Source organism: Cricetulus griseus, chromosome 2 (genome assembly GCF_003668045.3).
Source record: "Cricetulus griseus strain 17A/GY chromosome 2, alternate assembly CriGri-PICRH-1.0, whole genome shotgun sequence".
Classification (NCBI taxonomy): Eukaryota; Metazoa; Chordata; class Mammalia; order Rodentia; family Cricetidae; genus Cricetulus; species Cricetulus griseus.
In genome coordinates this window covers 45117272-45131002 of record NC_048595.1, presented here as the reverse complement: position 1 = coordinate 45131002, position 13731 = coordinate 45117272, and the positions used below count along the sequence as shown (strand labels likewise).

The 13731-nt window shown below is 45.2% G+C and overlaps 1 protein-coding gene across 3 annotated transcripts in view; it reads left to right on the top strand.

The window, feature by feature from the left end:
* The window catches only part of Dab1 (DAB adaptor protein 1), a 234981-nt gene that overhangs the window by 207221 nt on the left and 14029 nt on the right, over positions 1 to 13731 (top strand). For 2 of the 3 annotated variants that reach the window (XM_035438949.1, XM_035438948.1), the window contains exon 9: positions 13191 to 13253. In XM_035438949.1, coding sequence (XP_035294840.1) covers positions 13191 to 13253 — 63 coding nt within the window. Of the gene's footprint in view, positions 1 to 8484; positions 8536 to 8626; positions 8675 to 13190; positions 13254 to 13731 lie in introns of all 3 variants that reach the window. The other variant, XM_035438947.1, reaches the window with a different exon arrangement.

Sequence of the window (13731 nt, the reverse complement as noted above, 5' to 3'; positions counted from 1 at the left end):
TCAACATGACCTCATGAGATGAGCATCTCCCTAGTGTTACCACAAAGAATTCAAGAGATGAGTGAACTTGGCAGATAAACTAAAAGCTTTCTTTGGCTGCTCCCAGTGGCTGGTGTTGGCTTCTGTTCTATGAATGGCATTATGACTGGAAACGGCACATTCTCTGTGAAAATGCTCAATATGGTTCCCTGTTGTGACACTCCCTGTCCTGTGACTTCAGTTAGCTCTCCCTAACCTTGCTTGCTCTAGCTCAGAGGGGCAGCTCAAGGGCCTCCTGGTGCCTGGCTCATGGTAGACACTCAGGAGAGTTTACAGGTCATCAGATCCATACTCTGAGAAGCAAATCCAAGGAGGAAGAAATAGTGTTTGTAAGCTGCCGTCCTGTGGAGAAGGAGGGGAAACCATGTTGCAAGGAGCGGCTGTCAGATCAGCAGGCAAGGGCTGCTGGCTATTTTTTCCTTTGCTGTGATATCGCTCTGTTTGTGATTGCCTCCGATTTGCTCGCATTCCGCCTTTACCACTCGGTTTGGTCTCAACTTCATCCAATATTTCTTGTTACCATTTGGGGACCATCTGGACCTCAGCAGTGGTCTCCCCAAGAAGACATAGCATCAAGGGAAGTGATGGACTCTGCTGTGTGTTCTGCACTCTGCCTGAAAAGTGGGCTCAGAGCCTGTCAGCCTGCTGACAGGAGCCAATTTCACATTCCTGTGACTCCAATTCACTCCCTTTGTGAGCCTGAAGTCATGCCAAATCTTGTTAGGAGGTTTTGAAAACTCCTTGAGTTTTGGCTAATGTGGACACAGGATAATAGATTTTTAAAAGGAGAAGGAAGGAAGAGTTGGGAAGAAATAACTGCAAGCTTTTGAAAACAGTTCTCCTTTGGTTTCTAGTTTTCTGATCTCATTGCCCCCTGTACAAGTCTGCTTGTTCTGTCTGAAACTGTTAAAAACACAGAGCCATCTCAGCCTGCTCCTCCAGTCAAAGGAGGGGAACAGGAAACTCAAAATCCTCCTGTTGATGTCGGATCCCCTGGCTTCCAGGTGAGGTCACAGATTGGACATAGGTCCCAGAAGTCTATAGGGGAGTGTATGTGCACAGTCCTTCCTAGAACTCTTCAGCAACTGTACAGCTATAGGGTACTCAGTGCTTCCACCTCAGCCCATCACTAGCCCTTTCTTACTGGCACTGCTGAAATAGCTGCATCCTCCCCTGTGCCCTTATGATCCCACCATCAGCACCATCTAGTCCCTAATATGCTGAGGCTCACAATCTTCACTGCATTCAGCTTCACCTATGGAGAACCAGCCAGATGCTATGTGTCTAATGGTACAGATAGGGGGTGGAAAGCAGTACAAGTGCTTGAATCAGGTCATGACTTTTCACTGGGTGCCACGTACTAAAGGCTATGCATGAATTGTCTCATTAATAACCCTGGATGTGTGTGAATTGCCTGGTTTCTCTTGTTCCCCTTGTGATAGAAGGACAAGACCATGTTAGACACTCAGTGGATCATAAATGCTTAGTAGATGGACATGGTGTGGAGGAACACATGACTCTCAGTCACATGGCAGGCATCACCGTCAGCACCACCACTTCCCCAAACATTACTACCAACATTTCTCAGCCACGACAATCCACAACTCCTTCACTTTGTCACTGGTAGTCAGCTGTTTGTATCTCATCACAGAATCATTACAACCTTGTCAAGGGTTCCATAAACCCCATCCCCATGTATATTTTTATATCTGGTATGTTTGAGAAAATTTAGGCAAAAAAACCTGGAGTCTCTTTGTCACATCCAAAGGAAACTCCATTTCCCCAAATTCTGGTGGTTATACAAAAGAACAAGACAAAAAAGAAAGAAGGAATGAGTGAGAGAGACAGCGACAGACACACACACACACACACACACACACACACACACACACACACACACACACACACACACACACACACACACACACACACACACACACACACACAGAGAGAGAGAGAGAGAGAGAGAGAGAGAGAGAGAGAACAAACTTTGCTCAGGAACTTGTTAAGTAGATCCCCCTTTGCCAGAGGAGTCAAGTTCCCTTATCACTGGCAGAAGGGGCAGATGGCTATCCCATGGTGCCTACTGGCACACCAAAGCTCATGCTGTCCCTCATGCCCCCTCATCACAAGTACCTAGCTCTTCTTTTGCCCACTCTCTTTGTCTTCATCCCCCCTCCCATCTCTCTGTCTCTTTGCTCTGCCTCTCTGTCTGCTGGCCCTGTTCAGCCTTTCTACTTATTTCTCTGTCTGCTCTGGACTCTTCCAGATGCCTCTGACTGTTCTCTCCCTCATTTCTACCAAAAACAGAAAAGAGAAAAACGTATCCATACCATGAAGCAATCATGTTGTCAGCTTATACACTCTCTAAATTCCAAAAGAGATGGCAGAGGTGGAAAGAAGAGAAAGGATGTGATGGGGGCAGATCCAGTACTACCCACTCTAGTCCCTGTCCAAAACTGGGGGAGAGACCACAAGCAGAAGCCTGCAGGGTCTGTATTGGAAAGGCCATTTCCCACCTTCAGGTTTGTCTGCCACTTTGTTGTTCTCCTGGACCAGTGCTCCCGATGCCTGACACCTGCCTGCTCACCCTCCTCCATCACCTTTGCTTTGCTAAAGTAAAATATTGGCAGCACCTGGTTTTAAAAAGAGGGAAGATGCATTTTGCTCATAGGTTTGGAGGCTCCTGCTGGGTGACAAGGGGCCACAAGGAAATGGATGTCAGAACAAGTACTTGCCTTGGAGAAGAGCAGAGAGAATGGCTGGGACAGCACTTCTATCGACAACCCAAAGGATTACACAAGAACTACTGAAAGAACTTGTGACCAGAGGACCTCCTGGTAGAGACTCCTCCTAGAGGCTTCCCTCACCCGCCTCCAGGGCCACTCTGGGGTCTAGCTCTAACCGCAACAAACGCTTAGAAGTTACAAAACATTCAAACCTCAGCACCTGCCAAGCAAAGAGCACCTGTTCCCTTCCCCCTCCCTTCTTCATGCCCTCCTTCTAGCCCTCTTTTCTGGCTTCCTTTCCGCTACATCCCTCCCTCCCTCCCTCTCTCTCCTCCCCTTTCCTTCCCTCACTCCTTCCCCTGCTCTCCCTCCTCCTCTTCCTTTCCCCCTCCTCCCAGTCCCCTCTTCTTCCCTCCTCCTTCATTCCTCCCTTTCCTCTCCTCTTCCTCCTCCCCTTTCTCTCCCTCTCATTCCCTTCCCCCTCTCATTCCTTCCCCTTACTTTCTTCCATCTCCTCCCTTTCCCCTTCTTTCCCTCCCCTGCTTTCCCCTACTTTCCCTTTTCTTTCCCCTATATTCTACCCTTCTCTCATCTTCCCAGCCCCTTAGAAAGGGAACTGACACTGTAATTGTGCCCCGTGGGCTGATCTTTGCACAGTAGTCTCTGAACTATTTACTCCCATCCTTCAGGCAGCCTTAGCCCTGAAGACCCATTCATCAGTCAGCCTCAGCCCTGTATACCCATCCTGCAGGCAGCCTCAGCCCTGTATACCCATCCTGCAGGCAGCCTCAGCCTTGTTCCATCAGTGGAGGAAACTTAGATTCCAGGACTGAAGCAGCTTACACAGGATGTGGCCAGATAGGGGGCAGCATTTTGTACTGAAGCCACTCTTCCTACATTTCTTTCCACTACTGTCTCCTAAAACCATCCACTCTTCTCTTTGAAGCCCCCTTGTGCTTTGAAATGCAGCATATTGAGCTTTCTTCACATGGAAGTGGGAAGATAAAGAACTTGGAGTCAGAGTTTTTGCTTGCGCTATCCTGCGCCTTTCCTTTGGTCCTAGGCGGTCTGCTCAGTGTCCTGAGTGAGCTCTGTCCCCTCCATCATTTCTTACAATGCCAGCACAGTCAAGCCAGGCATGGTGGCACACACCTGTAAACCCAGCACTTTGGTCTCAGATGGCAGAGGCAGGAGGATTACTACAAGGCTTGTTCTACACAGTTCCAGACCAAAACATAGCGAGACCCTATCTCAGAACCTCAAAAGAACTACAATAACAAGTGCAGCTTCAAGGAAGTAAGATGTAATGCTTTATTGTCTGAGGGACTGTAGGCAGAGCCTACCATGTGCTCTTTGAGGAAGGATGCCATCTTCATTACAGCATTCAAGCATGTCCCATCAAGCTTTCAGACATTCCTGGAACTATCCTGAGACAGTAGCTGGAAGAAGAAGGGCTTTTTGACTACAAAATGAGTTCCAGGAGGGGGCAATTAGAGGCAGGTTTTCAATCACTCCAAAGCCAGGTCTCAAGCTAGCTCTAGTCCCTCCACAGCATGGGCATGGAGTCTAGCAAGAGTGTCAAACCCATCTCTGGTAAGGCCTGGCACACTTGGGCATTAAGTGGAATTGTATTTCATTTGATTGTTGATGAGGCTTCATGAAATTTCAACTTTCTGAATGTTTCCTTTAAAAAAACCCACAAGTACCTGGCTCTAGCTTAGCCCAGACAGTGAGAAATCTTAGATCCTGCAAGCGGTTGCTATCGTTGCAAACTGAATTTGATGATTTCATGGTGTTGTCTAGACATAACCAGGAACTGAATCCTCCCAAAGAAAATTTGCAGTCAGCACAAGTGTGGGAGACCCTCCAAAAGAACAGAAGAAACTGCACAAAGAGGCCTGGATTTGTTTTTTCATGTGGATACTTTTTCATGTGTTTTCTGTCTAGTCGTGCTAGATACTGCAGTTGTCAGTAGCCACATGTGGCTCCTTAAGTTGAAACTCATCCAAGGGAATTTTCCATTTCACTCCCATTAAGCATCTCTGCAGTAGCCAGCATTTGATTGGACAGGAGAGATTCAGGACTTTCCAATTATGTAGAAAGTTCTACCAAACAGTTCTGCTCTGGGGTGGGATCCCATGTTGACATAGTAGCTTATCTCCCTGCCTCAGCTACCCCCACCCTTGTGTTCAGTTGCCAAGCAGAGCTTTTCTTGACTGTCTCCTAAGAAGTAGAAAGTGGCCCCCTCTCTCTCTGCTAACATAAGCTGTTAGTATCCCAGGGAGAATTAGTCTTCATTAGCATGTACCTTGCTTGTTAAATCATGCACTTGGGAAAGTAACATGCATCTGGGTGCCTGCGATCACTAGGTGTCCTTAATACTACCCACCTGTGCACAGATACAAATCACTTAAGTTAATCCATTCCTCCTGGGCCCTCTAAATGGATAATCGAATTGATTCTTTTGCAGCCTCGGCCTAGGTCCTAGTTTAGCTCTAAAAGCCTTGTGTCTCCCATATGCATACTCCTGTCCACCTCAGACAACAAGAACTACACATTTTGGCCCTGCTGAGAGCACAGGCCATGTATTAGTTAGTCATCGCCATGTCTCCAGCACCTGCCTAGGTCTTGGCAGGTGGGAAATACACTGGCAATGTTTACTGAAGGCATTAATTAATCCATTTCCTAATCAATCAAGATGCCTTTGGTTCTCCCAGTAGGATGCTCGCTGATTATTCCTAAAGAGAATTCATTCCCCAGCACAGCAATTTGAAAAGCCAGCAGCACATCATAGTCACTGAGGACCTGTGGAAACTTCGAAAAACCAGCCCCCCACCCCCTCCCCTCCAGCAGAGTGGGAGAACAGGGGCTGGGGTCTCAGAGTTTTGTAAACGCCTTCCCACAGGATTGTGTTATGCAGCCCAAGATTATATTATAAACCATGTCAAGTTCCTGCCTTGTCAGCCATAAATATGATTTCATCGTTTTGGATGTTTGTGCCCATATCCTATCTCATCGGCAGTCATTTTTACAGCAGGAGCAACATTCATCTGATCCCCCTTGTCCAGTCCCTCGGTTGTGGAACCATTATGCCCATACTATGGGAAAGGAAGCTCCCCATGGGGACTTTATTTTGGGGTCTTTATGACAAGTCAGGATAGAGCTATACTGAAACAGTGTGGGAATATAATCCCTTAAATCTCTTCTTGGAATGCTGAGGTCCAGGTATATTTGTCACTGTTGAGTTTTTAAGAGCAAAATACAAAGTAAATAGGAAAAAAATACCAAAAGAAAAGTCAAGAATTGAAGATAATTGCTAAGCCAAGCTGTAACTCAGTGTTCCGTGTGAGTAAAGCAAGTTCTGGGTGTGTGGGAAGCAAAGGGATGGATACCAGGCCCTAGATATGAGTCTCAACTGGGAAAGAGGACATTGCATAGAAATACATCTCCACTGGCCAGAGTGTACTGTCACCTAAGGTCACACCAGACAGGAGGAAGAAGCCTGGAGCATTGACCAAGCCAAAGTCAGACAGCAGAGGACCAAAGATATCAGAGATATCACGTGGCATTAGATGGTCTCGTGAAACTGCCTAGAAACAAGGCCAGGATGAGGAAATGAAGTCAAGAACACACTATGGGTTATACATTCTAGTCCCAAACACCATGTAACAATAGTTTCCTCACATTATAAAGCCCATGTAGATATGTTATTAAAATGGGCCACGAGATAGGAGATGATACTAAATAATAGCCCCAATTTATTGAGCATCTACTTTGTGCCAATACCAAACAAGGCTGTCCATACGTCTCAGTAAGAGAATGGCTCCATACCACTGCCGAGAAATTGAGAAAAGTGTGCCTCCTTGACTTCCAGTGTTATGTGACAAGAGTTGGCATGACCAACTCCTAGGAGATGTATTTATCTAGATTCCTAGACCTAGATTCTGAATGTACAGAAATCACCCATCCTGCCTCACCTCTGCAACTCCCCAGAGGCCACCTCTTCTGTCACCAGGAAGGTGACAGCCGCATGCCAATGCTAGAGGTCCTCCCACATTTTCATTATGTGGGACATGGTGAGGCTTTTATGAGACTCCACCACGGGCTGTTTTTCAAATTTATTTAATTCATCCATCATGTTCTGAAGCCATTTGCTTTTTTATATTGGACAGATGTAATGAGATTTTGGACACTAAAAAATGTTTTTATTAAAAGTTATGACCCAGAGCTAGTTGGTAGGGGCCCTGCCATAAATCCCCAGGAGTGTGTGAATTTATAAGGGATGTAGCGACATAACCTCAACCTTCTAGGCCACACCATAGATTACTTGGTCACCTAGGCTATTGCTCTCTTCCCACGACCCACACACCTGTGGCTAAATAACAATACTAATAATTATCAGTGCCATTGGTAGTGGAAGTATTGTGACTTTTCATCTCATCATTGCCACAGTGAGATAGAACCTGGTGGAGACAGGTGGCAAGATTTGTGGATGGTTCTTCTGAATGGCAGTGGTCCTGGGCATGTTGATTCTCTTGCCCTACTCTACATCCTATGGATGGGAATGAGAGAAATAGCAGACACAGTTTCTGTGGACAGAGTAAAGGTGACTTTGGTAAATGATCAATATTGTAAGAGTGGACAACAGTCTCTCCATTCCTCCATTGCCAACACTGGGCCCTATTCAAAATAAGGAAGTAATGTCATCTCTCTGTACATGCCCAATGACTCAATTTGAATGCCAGTAGACACAGATTCTATTAACATTGAGCTGCTTGGAAATTATCCAAAGAATAATTAGCTGGTATGTATAGACCAAAACAAGGTTATTAAAATATGTAATAAATATTACACATTTTGTATAATATGTAACATAGTCAATAGAATTAAAAGTTAAAAGAATAGTTCGTTTGGGTCAGCTGCCAGCCACTTGTTAAGACATGGATTTGTTCATTTCTGTTGGACAGTGCTATGAATTAGACCCTCAGGAACTGCAGGGCATTTAGGAATGCCCTGTGTGTGCAGGAACTGCACACATGAGAGAAATCTCAATAGAACAGGTGCAGCAGAGGTGCTGAGGACTCCAAGAGGAAGAAGTCTGATGGCAGAGGTGGCATTCATCTGGGCATAGGAAAGTAGGAATGCTTACTGGGATGCAAAGAGATTGCTGAGTAAAAAGAGCAGCTGGCATAAAAGATGTGCTCAACTTGCTAATGACCAGCGTGTGTGTGTGTGTGTGTGTGTGTGTGTGTGTGTGTGTGTGTGCATACAAATATGAAAATGTCATAATGAGACCCATTATTTTGTATACTGCTAATAATTTAAACAATCATCAATAAAAAACAGTTGAGTATGGCTAATGTCACATGATGGCATATCTTCATTTTCAATGAAGACTGTCCACTGTAGACACCTTGCTCTTACCCTCTTACCTATAGACACTGCTGCACCTAGCTGAGTGGTGTGCATAATTGCCGGAAGATGGACTTTAGACTTTACAGACATGCTGTTGCTGTATCTCTCAATCAGGCCTGTGCTTTATCATCTGGTTATGCTGGAAACATATCCCAGGGTTTTCACCATACATCAGAATCAACTCCCGCCTACTGCGACCACGGGAGTGTAAACCATAGCTACCGTCATCATTAAACTCATAAATCCATGTCATTTGTGTGTCGTTCACTCCATCCTCATTCATCATCCCTTGCACTTGCAGAATAGCCAGCCATTGGAGGATTTTGAAGAGCGTTTTGCTGCAGCCACGCCGGTAAGAATGAGAGAGCCCTATCTGTTTAACTGTTTCATGTTGTTGGACCATCACTCATTTCATGCTCATCAATCATGCCTTGTGGTTGCAGAACAGACATCTGTCAGTGGACTTTGATGAGCTTCTTGAGGCAACCAAGGTAAGACATCCAGGTTCCTGTTACATTTGAGTTTGTCTGGTCATCCTCATATGTCTCATGTGTCCCTCATCCACCTGCATAAATGGCGATTTTTTTGACTCCATGATGCTCCAGTAGGTGCCCATTTTAATGTTAACAGGAAAACTAAAGATGCTGTGAGGTCCAATAGTAAAAGTGTATTTACAAACTGGGAGCTGAGAGAGAGAGAGAGAGAGAGAGAGAGAGAGAGAGAGGAGAGAGAGAGGAGAGAGAGAGAAGAGAGAGACAGAGAGAGACAGAGAGACAGAGATAGAGAGAGAGAGAGAGAGAGAGAGAGAGAGAGAGAGAGAGAGAGAAGGGGAATTGCAAAGAAATAGCACCTCTTAGTTTCACTCATCCGGTATTTTGGAGGCCTCCTAACACATTCCAGACATTTGGTGGTGGAGGGGAAGGAGGATACAACAAAATCTTAGTGTCCTAACAGAAAGGTGAGTAGGCAGTGTGGAAAAGAGTGACTGACTGTGGAAGGAGCTCATGCAGAAGTCCGAAGATGGATTTCCTTTCAGATCCTCTATACCCTGCCCTCGTTAGCACTGCATGAACTGACTGTATAGGTCTGCCTTCCTTCCGTGAATCAGCCAGCTCCTGAAAATAGGGGCAGGAGCATGATATCCTCAGGTCTGTGTCCCTGTTCTCGGCACAGTAGCTCGTGCATAAGAATCCCTATCATTTCCCAAAGAATCCCAGGATCTCCTGTTCCCAAAACATAGGGATCAAGCCTGTGAGAGAATGTGTTGTGGGAGTCAAACCATGACATCTCATTCTTCTTCAATTGTGCCACCAAAACGTCCCCTCAGAGGGATTCTAGGACTACTTATGTTGAAAGAAGGGCCAGGGGACTTACCTTGCACCAACAGTTTTGCAGTGTTCTATATACCTTGGAAACTATCACTTGTTCAAAATAAAGTGGCTAGGCCAGGACCAGGCCTGAGGGAGATATTGAGGGGCTTGACCTAAACCTGTCAGTTCCTTATCTCCATCATTGGCCATGGCAGCCTCAGCATCATTCCACCTACTGCTGGAAAATACCCAGTATCTTCTAAAAGAAACATATCTGCTACTTACAGCTACACCTCTACAGAAGGTCTTTGAAATGCTTGTGTGGTGGGTAGGTCCCTCTATAGTGAGCAGACACCTGGAATGGAAGCTGCAAATAACCTCCCATGGGTGGGCAGCATAGCAAGTCTCTTGGGAACCCTGGCTTCTGGTGGGAAGATATCATAGTGCTAACTACCACCATTAAGCAAGGCTGACAAGGGCTTGGTGAATCAACAGATGGATTGAAAAAGGGTCTTGTTGCTCTGCAGGGCAATGTACCCCAAGCTCCCCCCTCCAGCTGATCCCAAGCAGGTCACTCACCTCAGCCTCAGTTAACCGATCTGTAAAGGACAGACTGTGATGATGGAGCTGACTTTCCTGGGCTCACGGAGTGTCAGACATGATGATAATGTATGGGAAAGCTTATTGTGAGCTGTAAAGTGTTTTACAAATGTGAACTCTTAGCTTTATTCTCTTGAGGCCTTTAAAATGATGGATGAGGACAGTATTTTCAGATGGAACATGGTTTATTAGGTTACAAATAAGTGGCTGGGGCTCACATGGGGGAGGACTGTGAAAATAGATACTGTTCCTGATTCTCAATCATATGTGGTTATTCAGATTATTTTTAATTTTATGGCCCAAGAACCCCCTTTTTCTATAAAATTTAATTAACTCGGGGTTCTATTTAAACAGCAAATCCAATGAAACGAAATAACAGCCTATGTTTTATGCCTCCCCATGTTTTTCTCGTTTAATCCTTGAGTGAAAATCATTTGGCAAAAGGAAGGGCTATATCTCAAGAAAGAAGGTTATTTTAAAAGTTGTGCTTAAGGAGAAAATTAGCCAATAAATTATCTTTACGATGTTAGTAAAAGTATGCCATGAGTTCAACACATTTGAGATGTAAATTGTGTGACTTAATTATTAACTTCATTTTAATATTTTCCCAATGCTGAAAATAGTCCTGAGCCATTTTATAAGCATGGAGATCCAAACTCCAGGAAGCCCAGAAGCCTCAGTTGAATTCATTAAGTAGCTAGTCTTTTATGCAGAAGAAGGGACCAAAGAGTAGGCCTCACTATGTCAGGTGAGATGTGTGGGCATGCCAAAGAAGGCTTGCAGAAGAAAATAGCAGAGTCCAGATTGGGGAGCACACCCTACATGCCAGCTACCATGTGCACATCAGCTGCTGGATTGTCACAGTGTGAGAAGAGAGCTGTTAGGAGAGAGTCAGTGAGGAAGACTGGGAAATGTACACAAGTGCTTTTACAGCCTTGCCCAGCCCCCTTGTTTGTCTCTTCTCCCTGCAGAGTTTCATGCTGGTAACACCAAACAGCTTGAACACCTCCCCTAGTGTTCTTCCTGGCTAGTTTAGTTTCATGAGTCCTCAGGGTCCTTCCTCTTCTTTGTCACCAGGTTAACTGTACCTCTCCTGCAGCATTTGAAGACAGGCTGTTTCTCTTGAAAAACTCTGACTAAATTCCCTACCCCTAGTAGACAAGGTTCCAGTTGCCCCCACCCCAAGACTTTGGTCATCCTCCTCTCTGTCCTGTTACCATGAAGGAATCTGCATCTGTGGACTGCCATCCCCAATATACAGTCATTACCTGCAGTTGGAACTTGGCAGTTCTTTCTATGCCCCTAACACCTCATGCAGTGTCCAGCAGCATATTTCGTCTTCAAGATTTGTGGGAAGAATGGTGTGTACTTGGGTAGAAACAAAACAGACTGTGTGTGCCAGATACTGTAGTTCAATCTGAGAGCCCAAGGGGAATGAATGGAAGTGGAACTCACACAATGGAGCTTCATTCTTGTCAAGGAAAAGGGTCTTTTGTGTCATTCAGCCAGCCTTAGCCAAGTATGAGAACAAACAAGCCCTGCTATTGTGAGCATCCCTTGTTGGAAATGCTTAGGACCAAATGTGCTTTAGGATTTGAAGTTGGCATATATTCAGAATGACATACCTTGGGGATTGAACCAAAGCCTACACAAAATTCCTTTCTGCCTCGTATATACTTCTACCCATTCCTTGGGTATAGCTTCATACGGTGTATTGAGTGTCCCAGCATTTTTACCATGACCCTTACTGGGAATCAAGTATAGATAGAGTTTTCCATGCATGGCCTCTATGAACACTCAGAATGCTTGGGGTTTGGAATATTTGAGGTTTTGTGTTTTCAAATTAAGGATGATAAATCTATATAACATATAAGGAGATACTATCAATTCCATCATCCTTCTGAGGAAGTGAAGCTTGGAAGGTGCTTGGAATGGTTAGAATCATCATACACACCCAAATGTTGGAGCCTTCTCCTGAACTCAGAGCTGCCTAACTCATCAGAATGAACAATCATTCCATTTTTTATATGAATCCTGTAGATCCAACTATGACCAAGCTACAGATGAATGTCTGTGGGGGACCAGAAAAGCAGGGCAGCCAACTTCTTCCTGTACCTTCTGTTAACTGGGTTTTATGGTTACCTGCATCACAAGCCCTCACTTAAGATCTGAAGATGAGTGGGAAATAGTTTTTGCTCAGTGGACAGGTTCACACAAAGTGTGTGATTATATGCTTTGCATAATTAAGTAGGGACATTTGGTTCCTAGCCAAAGAATCCCTATGGTCCCTGAAGCTAAAGTGTATGCAGATTAATTCCTAAGTGTATCTTAAAATGGTTCTTCTGCTCTCTGGCCAGGCTTTTGCACATACCCTGTATGATGGACGGGAAGATGGATGGTCCAGTGTCTGTAGGGATGGAGTTCCTAGGAGTGATTGATAGTGTGTATACTGGGCTGGGTTTGATGCCCTTCCTAGTGTTAAATGAAATGTTTTCTTCTCATCAACCACATTTTTTTTTAATCCCAAAGACAGACTTTGGGGAGGAATGCATGTTTGACTGCATGCTCTCTGTCTAGAAAATTCAAATCCCGACATCCTGACTTGGATGACCCTGGTGTAACCTCCCTGTGAATCAGTTCCTTTACAGAAAATGTGAATAAGGGTTCCTACCTCTCAGGGCTAGGGTTGTGGGGAGTATTAACTGACAAAGGACCATGTAGTCATCCCTTGTTCCTATAGGGGGCGGCTTTTGAATGGGTGGTTTCTGCACTTGAGAGAATATATCCTGTCATAGGGTTGCATTTCTGTCCATGGCTGCATTTGATAGCGCATAAGGATAAAGTGCTGTTAACACTGTTTATAGCAGTTGGGTGCCACTCAACAAACCTAGAGAAACAACTGGACATGGAGAAATAAATTGATTGTGGTTCTATCAAAGAGTGTTGCCGTGGTACCATGAGGTATAGCAGTGAACGACAAGGCCTCACCGTTTACATGGTGATGGAGGGAAGGGTGACTACTCTCACATAAAGTTTTAAAACAAGCCCTGCAGTATTCACTCTCCTGCTTACACAATTCTCTCTGTGTCTTTTTCAGGCTGTGACCCAATTAGAACTTTTTGGAGACATGTCCACCCCTCCTGATATAACCTCTCCCCCAGTAAGTATACATTGCCCTCTGAACCCTGCTGCCTGGCCCCTTTCCCCCAGCCACACAGTGACACAGTCTGGGCTTTGGTGAGAGAGCCTGGCTGGTAAATTTCAACTAATCTTCCCAAACCTAAGTCTCCTTTACTATGAAGGAGAAAGAACTTGGATGAATATCTGTGGTTTGAGGAATAAATGACATCACGCACTCAATGCATTCGTCAACCTCAGGACATTGTGGCTTGCTCTTCGGGCTCTAGGAAGGGAGATGGGAAAGATACATAGTTTGAGCCCACCAAAAGCGAGTAGCTGAGTTGAGTTGGGAATATGGACAAGAAACTCAACATGGCAGGAAGCATGGGAGGGCATGTGTCATCACCTACCTGATCCCCCACAGCACAGTGGGCAGCCCCTTCTACCTCATCCTTTCTCCCCTCCCACTTCACTCTGTGTTCACTGTGCACTGGCTTGCCTTTGAGCCTTGTAAACCC